This window comes from Colossoma macropomum, unplaced genomic scaffold (genome assembly GCF_904425465.1).
Source record: "Colossoma macropomum unplaced genomic scaffold, Colossoma_macropomum, whole genome shotgun sequence".
Classification (NCBI taxonomy): domain Eukaryota; kingdom Metazoa; phylum Chordata; class Actinopteri; order Characiformes; family Serrasalmidae; genus Colossoma; species Colossoma macropomum.
The window spans coordinates 9,891,588-9,905,237 of record NW_023494784.1 but is presented as its reverse complement, the minus strand read 5'-3'; the positions used below and the strand labels follow the sequence as shown (position 1 = coordinate 9,905,237).

General features: G+C 39.8%; 1 protein-coding gene across 1 annotated transcript in view; it reads right to left on the bottom strand.

The window, feature by feature from the left end:
• The window catches only part of ttn.1 (titin, tandem duplicate 1), a 149,224-nt gene that overhangs the window by 106,731 nt on the left and 28,843 nt on the right, over positions 1-13,650 (bottom strand). Inside the window, exons 37-43 of the mRNA XM_036572854.1 lie at positions 9,348-9,626; positions 5,735-6,025; positions 2,915-3,199; positions 2,080-2,364; positions 1,640-1,924; positions 1,188-1,472; positions 58-348 (exon numbers count right to left, since the gene is read on the bottom strand). Of these exons, the coding sequence (XP_036428747.1) occupies positions 58-348; positions 1,188-1,472; positions 1,640-1,924; positions 2,080-2,364; positions 2,915-3,199; positions 5,735-6,025; positions 9,348-9,626 (2,001 nt within the window). The remainder of the gene's footprint in view (positions 1-57; positions 349-1,187; positions 1,473-1,639; positions 1,925-2,079; positions 2,365-2,914; positions 3,200-5,734; positions 6,026-9,347; positions 9,627-13,650) is intronic.

Genomic DNA, 13,650 nt, shown 5'->3' with positions numbered 1-13,650 from the left:
AAAAAAAATCAAAATGTTGTTGAAGAAACTGATAAAAGTAAATCAAACATTGTGTACCTGTGATGCTGATCACCACCTGGGAGGAAGCAGTACCAGCTTCATTAGCAGCGCTGCAAGTGTAAGTGCCACTGTCTGAGGTTTGGGCTTTCTTAATACATAGCACAGCCACATTGCTCTTGAAGATCATTTCGCAGTTGTCCGAGCTAAAGATTTCCCTGTCATCTTTGTACCAGCTGACGGACAATGGCTGCGATCCAGATACACGACCCTCAAGCTTCACCAGTTTGCCCACAGTGTCCTTCACGTGCTCAGGGAGTTTTTTAGTGAAGGTTGGAGGAATTTTCCGATCTGAAAACAAAACATACATTATGAGATTAGTTGTCGTATATCCCCAGACGAACTGTCACTCGCAAGGGAGTCTAGCGAGAAAATACCTTTCACAAACAGCAGAGAGAAACGTAAGTCTTTTTCAATCTCATTACTAGCATAGCACAAGTACAGGCCTGAGTCTAATTTTCTGCCTGATAGTCAGACATGGGCTATTATACACATAAGAAAAATTGTCATTTGCCCTGTATAGATATTTTTCACCATCACTTGACCAGGTAACTTATCAATGTTACAGTCATGTGGCACTCTAGCCCAACATAGCCCAACATTACATTTATAGGGAAGTGATTTTTATCAAACACAGGTGCACTCTTTATATCCTAAAAAGCTAATTTACATACCAAATCTGGTACAAAAGAGTTTATTTGTAAAACAAACCTTGAAATATAAGTTGTGCAATACAAGAAGCAGTTCCAACTCTATTTGATGCAATGCAAGTATATTCCCCATAGTGTTTCTTTACACAGTTGGAAATTCTTATATTATTCCAATATTATTGCTGAAAGTAACTGAGTACTTTAAATTTGTTTTCAAAGTCCTGCAATGTTTAAGCCAGGAAATATCCACAGGATCCTTCAATGCAAAAGTCAAATTCTATCGAATGTCTTTTACTGGTTTGAGTACAATTGTTTTCTCTTGGTGACTCTTGGTGTTCTATTTTGAATGCTAATATTTTTCCAATGGAAGACTGAAGGCATTTTGTCATCTGTAAATGATCAAACTGAAGCGCAAGACAAGAAACTCAAGTATGGTCTATAAAAACAGTCAACTTAAAGATTTCACTACACTTTACTGACCTGCCCCTACGGTGACCTGTGCATGACAGATATCACTTCCATCATCATTTGTAACTTCGCAAGAGTATCTTCCAGCAGTGTCTTTGTCACACTCTTGAAGACATTCCAAGACGCAAGTGTTTCCAATGACTTTGGTGTTGTATCTGTAAGAAGCGTAGATCTGCTTGCCGTCCTTGTACCATGTGACAAACAATTTTTCCATCCCAGTGAAAGAGCATTCAAGTCTCAATTTTTGGCCCTCTTGGAGGGACTGGTTGGACAGCTTCTTCACAAATCGAGCAGGTCCTGAGAGGAACAACATTAAACCAGTCACAGAACTGTCATAATGACAGATTAACTATTACTAATATGTATATACACCAGGGGCTATCTTGGGTACTTTCAATTATTCAATCAAAGAAGCCTATTAATGAAGGATAAGATCATCCAGAAGCCCAGGATGTCATACTAACCAGAAACTACAGTCACTTGAGCATGGCAGATATCAGTTCCATAGGAATTGGACACTTCACAAGAGTATTTTCCTGTAGTCTCTTTAGTGCACTCATGTAGGCATTCCAAAGAACAGGAGTTTCCAACAACTGCTGTGTTGTATCTATAAGAGGCGTAAATCTGTTTGCCATCCTTGTACCATGTCGCAAATATTTTTGGAGCACCAGTGAATGTACACTCAAGCTTGAGTTTCTTGCTCATGGCAATTTTCATATCCTTAAGCTTCTGTTCAAACCGGGCAGGTTCTGAGAGGAACAACAGATCAGTAAACGTATTTTCATCATTTTTGGGGGAAAAAAAAAATCAGTTGTTGCCATCCTCAAAATAGTTCTGTCCAAACTAAACATGACACTATCAACTGGTTGGTAAAAATATAGATCTATAGAGAAGTGATACAAACCTGTAACTGTTGTCACATTGGCATGACAGATATCAGTTCCGAAGGAATTTGAGACTTCACAAGAGTATTTTCCTGGAGTCTCTCTATTACATTCATGTAGGCATTCCAAGATGCAGGAATTCTCTGTCACTCTTGTGTTATATCTGTATGAGGCATAGAGTTGCTTTCCATCTTTGTACCATGTTACAAACAACTTTGGAGCTCCGGTGAAAGTACACTCAAACCTCAGTCTGCTGCTCATTGGGAAAACTGTGTCCTTCAACCTCTTCACAAAGCGAGCAGGTTCTAAGAGGGACAGCAGAATCATTAAATTACTTTTGTCAAAACGGCAAGCACCAGACCAACACGCTGTAGCACACCCTGAACAACATGCTAGAACAAACCATTCCACTTCTCAATTTTTCCAATGTAGGAAATCCAGATGTGGAATAGAAAAACATCTTTCAAGTTCTTCAAAAAGCGTGCAGACATGAAGACAAATGGAGCCAAGTCAATCCAATCACGTCCACAAAACAAGCAACAGAAAACCAGACTCTTAAGTCACATGCCTCTATCACTGTAGAACTGAAACGCTGGTGGAAAAAAAAGAGTGATTTCAATTAAGATAAATCAATGTCTTCCAAGCTCGTGCAACAACTGCCAATCATAGCATCACACCAAAATACCGTAGACCAACAGCAATACCATCTCAGGCACCATGCTGTCCAACCCTGCAATATCAACTTGCTCACTTGTAAGGTACACAGATCTAAGACTTTACAAGAGCATGACGATAAAGGTGACATTTTCCGAAATGCAGGCAAGCATCTTCTGGAGTCCTGTGCAATTTACAAACCTGTAACTGCAGTCACTTGACAATGGCAGATATCGGTTCCATACGTATTTGAAACTTCACAAGAGTATTTTCCAGTGGTTTCTTTGTTGGACTCATGAAGACACTCCAAGACACATGAGTTCGATGTGACTTTGGTATTATATCTATATGATGCGTAGAGTTGCTTGCCATCCTTGTACCAAGTAACAAACATTTTTGGAGCTCCAGTGAATGTGCATTCAAGTTTTAACTTTTTACTCATCGGTACAGAGAGATCTGTCAACTTCGTCACAAAGCGGGCAGGTTCTGAGAGAAAGAGGATCAAAACACTTTAGCCCTCTCCTGATGATTTGTCAGAGATATACCTTTCAACAACATGCCAGCTAACACTTCTGTATCAGTTTTGTAAAAAAAAACAAGCTCCAAAGCAAGAGTTTCCATCTAAATATTTGAAAAATGAGAAATGGACAAGCATTAGTGCCATGCTTTACAAACCTGTGACTGCAGTAATTTTAGCGTGACAGATATCTTTTCCGTAAGCATTTGAGATTTCACAAGAGTATTTTCCTGTGGTGTCCTGGCTACATTCATGTAGACATTCCAAGATGCATAAGTTGTCTATGACTTTAGTGTTGTATCTGTAAGAAGCGTAGAGCTGTTTGCCGTCTTTGTACCAGGTGACAAACATTTTCTGGGCTCCATTGAACGTGCACTCAAGTCTCAGTTTTTGGCTCATTGGGATGGAAATGTCTTTCAGCTTTCTCACAAAGCAGGGAGCATCTGAGAAGATTGGTATCATGTCAGTTTAATATGCCGTGCGTGCAAAAGGTCCACATTACTCAACAACTTTTAATATTAACAAGATGAATATTCTATAATACTACTGGGATACCATCATGTCAGTCAAAAACAATTGCGTTAATGCAATTGTAGCTAAATTCCAAACTGAAATAGGAATCACAAAGCTTTCAAACTAACCCATCACTGTGGTCACTTGGGCATGGCAGGTATCGGATCCAAAGGAATTTGAAACCTCACAAGAATATCTTCCTGGAGTATCTTTATTGCATTCATGGAGGCATTCCAAGATGCAGGAGTTCTTAGATACTTTTGTGTTGTATCTGTATGATGCATAGAGCTGCTTTCCATCTTTGTACCATGTAACAAATATTTGTGGGTCCCCTGTAAACGTGCACTCAAGTCGCAATTTGCTGCTCTTAGGGATAGAGATGTCCATGAGCCTCTTCACGAAGCGAGCGGGTTCTGAGTGAAATCACATTTTTTATCAGTATTATTTTCCTTAAGAACAGGCATCTTAATAGACTTGAGGCAAAAAGACAGAGTGGAAGGATAAATATATATAAATAGGGTAGAATGACTATGTCCACAATTTAATGGCTTACAAACCTGTAATTGTGGTCACTTGAGTGTCACAGATAACACTTCCATATGAATTCGAAATTTCACAGGAGTATCTTCCAGTGGTTTCTCTGGTACTTCCATGCAAGCATTCCAAAATACAGGAATTTTCAATGACTATGGTGTTGTATCTATAAGAAGCGTAGATCTGTTTGCCATCCTTGTACCAAGTGACAAACATTTTTGGCGCTCCAGTGAACGTGCACTCCAGTCTAAGCTTCTGCCCATAAGGGATGATGACACCCTTAAGCTTCTTCACAAAACATGGAGAATCTGAGAGAAAGACCACCATTATAATAAAATGTAAGTGGAAGCATATAGACAACAGTTTATCCACAGTCCTTTTGAGAGTCTATTAACACTACAACAAAAAATACATCACCAAGAGCCCATCCTTATATACGAACCTGTCGTTGTAGTCACTGTAGCATGACAGATATCAGATCCATAAGCATTCGAAACTTCACAAGAGTATCTTCCAGGGGTGTCCTCATTACATTCATGGAGGCACTCAAGGATGCAAGAATTTTTAGTCACTTTTGTGTTGTATCTGTATGAAGCATAGAGTTGTTTGCCATTCTTGTACCAGGTAACAAATATTTTTGGGGCTCCTTTGAATGTGCACTCAAGTCTCAGCTTGCTGCTCTTGGGGACCGCAAGATCCTTTAGTTTCTTCTCAAACCGGGCAGGCTCTGTGAGGAACATTGTCATACTAATTACATGAATGTTAACACAGCTATCCTAGATGATTCTTATTTCAAAGAACATGCTTAGAGGAACACAATTGTGGAAACCCATTTCCAAGATCCAGTAGATTACAAACCTGTCACTGCTATCACATCAGCATGACAGATGTCGGATCCATGACCATTCGATACTTCACAGGAATATCTTCCGGATGTTTCTGAGGTAGACTCATGTAAACATTCCAGAACACAGGAGTCCTGTGTGACTTTCGTGTTATATCTATAAGAAGCATAAACCTGCTTCCCATCCTTGTACCAGGTCACAAATATTTTCGGGGCTCCTTTAAATGTGCACTCAAGTCTCAGTTTCTGGCTCATTGGAACAATCGTGTCCTTCAATTTTCTCACAAAACAAGCAGGTTCTGAAGAAACAGCATTGGATAAGTTATTAAACCAATGTTATTGTCGGGCGAATCCATGATATTCAGGCTCATTTCTTTCGTGCTTCTTAGGTCATTCTTCCTAAATAATTCCAAACACCGCAACAGCAAATTCTTTATACGATTTAATGGCAAGCACCATAGAAATACTCTTCTGAGCATGCTGGGCATGCAGAACACTTTATGGCTAAATATATGTTGGTATATTTATGTATGGTATATATTTCAGAGGAGTTTAAACTGTTGTAGAATTTGAGAAAGACGTGCTTCAGCAGGACGAGATGCAAGATACGAACCTGTGACTGCGACCACTTCAGCGTGACAAATATCAGTTCCATAAGCATTTGAAATTTCACATGAGTATCTTCCGGTAGTTTCCTTGGAACACTCATGCAGACATTCCAAAATGCAAGAGTTCTTTGTTACTTTGGTGTTGTATCTGTAAGAGGCATAAAGCTGTTTTCCATCCTTGTACCATGTGACAAACATTTTTTGGGATCCAGTGAATGTGCACTCAAGTCGTAGCTTATGGCTCATTGGGACAGAAATGTTGCTCAGCTTCTTCGTAAAGCAGGGAGGTGCTGGCGCTGTGAGGAACAGTAAGGCGACAAGTTACACCAGCATCATGTAAGATCCTTCGAAAAATATTAATTTAAAAAAGCACATCAGTAGTTGCTGTATTATCAAATATTGGTGGGAAATTTTGTAACATTGTTCCTCGAAAGAGTAAAACTTGATCATTGCTGTGATCACTGCTGACCATCTTTACAGTATGAGAAGATCTATTAATACACTGAACATACACATTCCAAGGTGGGTCTTAATTTCCATCCACAAGAGATTTGACATCTTCTTCCTTTAAGAACTCTGCCAAGTATTTCTTGAACTTTTGGGCTCTTCTTATTCTTCAGGCATTTTGAGTAACAGATGTGCCTTAATGGCTGTTATGTGCAGTCTGTGGCTGGCAGCTTAAGAAAGACAATTGTCCATGTCCTCATCATGACGGAAGAACAGCAATGTTGAGGCACTGAGAGTCCAAAGATTTTTGGTAAACCAACAACAAGAAGTGGACAAATGTGCTCCACATCAGTACAGGGTCCACACAACTAGAAACCGAATACAAAGCGAGTAACAATCTACATCTGTATTATTGTCAGACACCGACAGGAAACACAAACAATTTCAAACCAAGTGCCACTTACTACCTCTAATCCAGCATATGCCTCTATCACAAAGCCTGAAGCTATCAGCTAATCAGCTAATGAAGAGACATTTAAAATTTCACACGAATATCTTCCAGGAGTTTCCTCAGTACATTCATGTAGACATTCCAAAATGCAGGAGTTCCTCATTATTTTGATGTTGTATATAAGAGAGATAAAGCTGTTTTCCATGCTTATAGCAAGTGAAAAACATTTTTTGGGATCCAGTAAATGTGCACTCCATGTGCGCTCTTCAGGATAGAAGGTCAATAAGTTTTTGTACAGCGAAATCCTTATTTCCCATGGTCCATGAACAGTCCAAACAGCATCCCATTTGAAGAGTTCCCAATGTACAAGTGAAAGAAGAGCGAGCACAAAACCAAATGGCTCAACTGTGATCTCCCCAAGAAGAAAGAGCAAAAGTCTAAAAGTATCTAAAGATATGTCGATACATAGCGCAAAGTACAAGTATACAAAAAACATATATTCTTATGACTATATCCCACTGCATCATGTCACCAGAACGACTCATAAAATCACATTACGTAAAATCGCCAGTAGACACGATATCAAAAACACTGGAAGTTCATTAATTTCTATAGTTTCTTGTTTTTGTTGATGAACTTATCGGTTTTCTCAATAGAATTAACACTGAGAAAAAAACTCTAGTTTCACAGATTTAGAGTTACATCCGATATGAAATTTTTTAACTGAAATTTGAACACTGCACTAGTACCTTCCTGGATTGTGTTAAAGTCCATTTTTGAAACATTTTGATATTGCAGATCGAGCATACCATTAAAGTTGCACTGATCATTTTTGGCCATGCCAACATCAGAAATACACAAGTCGCCCAATGCTTTGTTAGCTGTTTAAAGCTTAAATTTACAGCCCACGCTGCATGTTAGTTGCAACACACTTGTTAGTGGTGGGGAAACCATCAAAGGCTGCTCTTTCTCTGACATACTAACCTCTCGACTCAGCAACTGATTCTGAAGAGATCTTTCCAGCATCATTTGATAAACAATATTGGTATTCCCCAATATCTGATTTTTCAAATGAAAGTATCTCCAAATGTGCAACTGAATCTTGAAAACGAAGACTGTGCTTTTTATCCAAAATGACTGGTCTTTTGTTAGTTAACCAGTTAACTCCAAATGGGCCAGCACCAATAATCTCACACTGAAACACAGCACTGGGTCCCTTCTCTACATCCAGCATTTGCAATTCTTTTGTGACGGAAGAAGGTTCTGAGAATAAAAATGAAAGTTTTTGATCATAATCATGATCTCATGTCCTATGGACATCAACAGTAATGCTCTGGTCACTATTATGACCTTCATTAACCTTTTACAAGCAATGTAATAATGCAACCTGCACAATCGGCCTAATTTAGCACTTCACTAAATAAATGTGCAAATAAATTTCACTGCCCGAAAGAACAATGATCATAATCTCCAAGGTCACAAGACCTCTCTCAGAAGTTTTGCACTATTCTCATATCATTCACAACAACATTAGAACTTATGAAAGAGGGGACAGAACACCCAACTTTCCATTTTCACGTGATTCAAATCTCACGACAGACCACAATGACACAAAGACTTTATATGCCACAGTACACATATGTACTTGACAAAGATGCTGTAAACATGGAACATGACGGGTACTTACCTTGCTCGGTCATAACTGAGAAAAAATATGTGCTTCTAGGATCATTAGTGAAAATACAGGTTTAGTATCTTTTGTCTTTTGCTTCTGGGCTTGCAAAACTTGCAATCTTATTTTAATATTTATTTCTGACAGTTTATAATCCACTGTATTGTTAGGTTGTTTGCCATCTCCAAACAATATTCACAGTTATCCACTACACACTCAAGATGCCCACAGCTACACTTAATATGTCAAAAACTTTTACAAATTTAGGTTCTTCTACAACAGTGATATCTGAATTGCACAAGGCTGTACCACATATTCGACGCATGCCTTGCAAAGGCCTTGAAGTTCCATTATTTTCAAGAGTGTACAAGTTTTTATCAGAAAGACACTCCATAGTTAAGTCCTGAAGAGATGCAAATTTGTGCCATTGAAGATCCTGTCACAAAATCAATACTTCCATGATTTCCATCAAAGAAAGTTTTTTACTCTGACTTGGTTATAAAGACAAATAGGAAGAGTGTTATAAAATGTTTAACACAGAAGAGAATAACTTCTGATTTGACAAAAAAAAGAGATTCTGTGATTCTGAAGATCACTGCATATTCCTGCAGCACAAAAAGACTATTTGTCAACATCAAGGCAAAATGTTGCCATGTGAAGTTGTTTGATATCACTCAAAGCCCTGAAGACAGCACACACCACCTTTTACATTCTGGCACTATTAATGGAACAGCGGTGGCACGAAGACAAGACAAATAATTTGGAGACAGCAGAAACATGACCGACATACATTACCGAAAACATTATAGAAACATTACCGACAGTTCTTCAACTGACCCACCTTTCATCAAAATCATAAAAGAGCTATCAAATCAGAATAATCAGCCAGATTATGGTTCTAACAGTATCTATGCACTACAAGCTTTGACATCTCTACAACTTGAATAAAAACACCTTGAATGAAAACTGTTCAGCAGCTAAGAATTTCAGTTATATTCATTCTATTCTACAAGCAAAGCTTTAAATAATAAAAACCCATTTAACTTACCAGTGACGTTCAGGTTAGCGCTGCAGCTATCACTGCCATGCCTGTTGGAAGCACGGCAGGTGTATTCTCCACTGTCAGCTTTGGTTGAATTCAGGAGCTCCAGAGATGATGTGGTATAGCGGCTGATGATCCTGTACTTGTCGCTCTGTCTGATCTCAGAGTCAGATTTGAACCACTTGAAGGTCACGTCAGGTGCATCTTCGGTCTCGCATTCAAACTTCGCGGGGCTGCCAACGTTGGCTTCGAGGTCTTGGATTTTTTGCTTGAAAACTGGTGGCACTGAATTGCATGAGACAAAATACACCAATTAATAAATTTATCAATGATTTTATAAAGAGCTAGACTGTGGTCAGCAGGATGTAGTATGGATAAGGTGAAAACAGTAGTAGTCCTCAAGTGACTGTGAAAAAGAAATGACGTGAATGTTAGAGAAAACTGTTTTTCATGAGGAGTAGATGAAGAGCCACACCGTGATATGATGTACCAACACATGCTTCATGAATGGAGCAAAGAACATGGAAATATTGGGAACATTTTATATGTTGAAGTGATAGAAGAAGGTGAGAGTTTCCACACGTGATCAAATTTCCACCAAAAAAAAAAAAATTCACAAAAAAGGTGAAGTGAGAATATGCTGGTGACACAGGCACCTAGTGGTTAATTAGTGATTATCTGAATCTTCTACTCCTAAATTGAAAACTGTTAATGATTAGATGTCTCATTTATAGTGACAAAAACATCCCCATAATACAACCTCTTGAGACCACTGTGAGCCGTGACGACGTTGAGGCCTTGCCGGCGTCATTCACAGCCTCGCATGTGTATTCTCCTTCATGTTTTTCCTTCATAACTTTGTTGATTACTAAAGTATATGTGTCATGGTCTTTGGAACATTTGAACTCTTTGCCAGATTTGATCAATTTACCATTGAAAAACCAGCTAACGTTAATCACATGTTTTATTCTAACAGTAAATGTAACCACAGAACCCTCCACCACTGCAACATCTTCTAAGGGCATTTCAAACAAAAGTTCCTTGACCGAAGCCTGATATTTCAACGTCCTTTCTGTTGTTATGTCCTCTTTAAGAAATTCTTCAATCCTTTCTTTCTGAATAAGGACCTCTGTGTGTTCTTCAACTGGAATTGGAGTCACTGGCATACTAGCAGTAATGCCTGCAAGACCTACATCTCTTTCATAGCCTTGTACTGATACAGATTTCATTTCAGTCTGAATGGACTTCTGGATGTCCAGTTTTCTTTCAGTGGTTATCTGAGTCACCTGACGTGTTGACTCTTGTGCAAGAATTTGTTCCTGACCAGTTATATACTGTAAAGAATCTTTAGCTTCAGTCTTCAAAGCAGCTGACTGAGGTTTTGGTGGGGTAAAAGTTTCCACATTTTCTGTCAACTGGACAGTCTCTACCACAGGTGAAAGTATCTCTTTTGAGGGAGCCATACTAAGCTGTACTCTCTGGTGTCTGAGAACTGCCATGGCGTCAAGCTGTTCAGAAGTGAGGACCTGTTGTTCCTTGTAAATAAGGGAGTTTAAGGCTGCTTGAAGTTCAGTTTTGAGATCAGCTGTCTGAGGATATTCTCCCTCAAAAGCAAGGGTTATTTCTACCGGGGCAGATGTTGTTGTAATAAGATATGAGAACATTGTGTACTTAGGTTCTTTTCGTGCCTTGACCTCCTTCACTTCCACAACTTCTAAGCTGCGGACCACATCTGCCAGGATTAATGGTTGATCAAGGGCCGTGGCACACTGTAGTGCATTTTTCAGCTGTTGTTTGATATCCAAAGAGTGTGATTTTGGTACAGAAATCACAAATGTAAATTCCTTTGGAAGGGTTTGGTTTTCTTGAGACTCTGTCACTAGAAGAGGTCCTGTAGGCTGAGTGATAATATTTATTATCGATGTGTCTGGTTTGATAATTTCCTGAGATACTTCACTTGTATAAGTTTGCTTCTCTTCCATTAATACTGACTGCCTCAGGGACTGGCCTTCTTGAATTTGAACCGCGAAATCCTGCTCTGCGGCCTCAAGGGTGACACAGCTTTCTGTGGATATGGCCTTCTCCTCGATATGCAGAGGCTGTACGCGTAGTCTGGGCTCTACATTTACCTTGCAAGAAAACTTGTCCAGTACCTTCAAACTGTCAGTATGACCCTCCTCTAAAGTATGTGTGTCCAACACTGACATAGCATACATAACATTGCAGCCTTCCTCCTTTTGCACAAGTGCGCGCTGCTCCCTTACAGCTGCTGTAAAAGGACTTTCCTTCGGGAGCTTCATAGGCTCTGAGATCACGTTAAGCACGCTCAAAGGTTTAGGCTCTTTTCTGTGTTCCGGTTTGACCCCTGTCACAGAAACATCAAGATATTTGGAATAATCTGCAGTCAGTTCTTTTTTCTCTTCTGTGGTAGCTGCATGTAAACGAGCTTTTTCCTTTCTCTGCACTACCATCTGCTGGTCAGGCTCTTGTACTGAAAGAAGTCCTTCTTTGGATAAAGTAGTCCCTGACTGGACTGACGGAAGATGTAATTTGGCAGGAGCCTCTTCCCATGGTTTTAAGGATACCGTGGACTCTTTGGAAGAAATCTGTGCTAGGTGCTCACAACTAACAGCTGTCTGCTCATGCGCAGATGTTGTGTATAAAAGAATGGGACTTTTTCTGGATTCAGCTTGCTCTGTTTCTGGTTTCTCACTGGTAAATCTACCCTCAGATGAAAGAATACCTTGGTCACTTATTACCTGCAAATGAAGCACCTGATCCTCTTCTCTTTGAGAATGCACTGAAACAGCACTGTCTAAACCTGCTATTGCTGCTGTTTTGTCTGCCTGAAGTTTATGCGTTTCTTCGGCAATGGGGGCGAATTTTAACATTTGGTCTTTGGAGAACTGTGCAACTTCCTCAGCTGGTTTATCTATGTCAAAACCACTTTCTTTTGAAAAAGTATGTTTTATTTCACTGACAGATGTATGCATTGGTTTGGATTGTTCCTTTCCTACAAGACATTCTGTGCACTCCAGTGACGGTAGCGTTGAAGAATGAGCCTCAGTAAGCTGGAGGTTCTCTGAAGTTATTGTAGATTGTAATACTTTAACTCCTTCTTTTATCCTGAAACATTTCTCCTCCTCAGGGAATGTGATTTTCTTACATTCTTCCTTTAGGATGACCAACTTTGTCTCAACTTGATGACTACTGACGGCATGTTTTGGTTCTGGAATGGAACACGTCTTTTCACCGTCTATGCTAGTTAAAGATTCAGCTTTCACGATAGTAAGAGGTGTCATACTCTCCGAAACGGCAGACAGCACTTTTGAGGGCTGTTCCTCAGTGAGCTCAAGCTCTAAGACCTCTGGACTTTTGATACGATCAAAGTGTTGCTCTGTGAAGCCTTGGCGTTCTTGAACAGCAGAGGTCACCGCAGCCACATGGAGCTGTTTCAAAGGTGTTGCCACAGTGGGCAGTGGCTGGATCGGAGTAACACTTTCTCTCTCTTGCGTCTCGTGAGACTGCAGAAGTGCAGCTTGACGAATTAACTGCTCCATGTGCATAGTTGCAGATGAAATATTTAACTCACTCAGAGTACCTACATATTCGTTTGCTACAGTTTGCCTATCTTCTGTGGTGTGAATTATCTGCTGTCCCTCCTGCCGACTAGCTCTGGCCTGTCCAGAAAGACTTACACTGTACAAGTGGGACTCGGTGGCTTGTTCATAAACAGATGTCTTATAAGTTTTCTGTGTAATGACCTGCTCTTGCTTTTGAATTGCAGAGACCGTATCAAGGAGGACAACTAGTTCAGCACTGCAAGAGGCTTCTCCAAGCAGGTTGGATGCCCTGCATGAGTAGAGACCACTGTCGCTTTGCTGAATGTCTGTTATCTTTATGAAGCCAGACCCATCCACATTACTGACAATGCTACAATATTTACTAGGCTGAATATGATAGCTTCCTCTGAACCACTGAACACTAGGGAGTGGAGCCCCTGTAACTTCATATTCAAAGACTGCGCTGCCTCCAACTGTGCACTGTACAGACTCAATTGCTCTGGTGAAATATGGTGGTTGTGTAATGGGTTGTTCCACTTTCTTTGTGTCCTTCACTTTAACATGAAGATAAGAGGTACAGGTTGATTTGCCAAGTCTGTTGCTTGCAGTACAGGAGTACTCTCCCTCTAATTCCTTTTTAATGTCGCTTATCACCAGAGTATATTCTTCATTCTCTTGGACAAATGTATAAACAGATGAAGAGGTTATTACCTGACCATTGTGATACCACTGAACAAAAGGTTTTG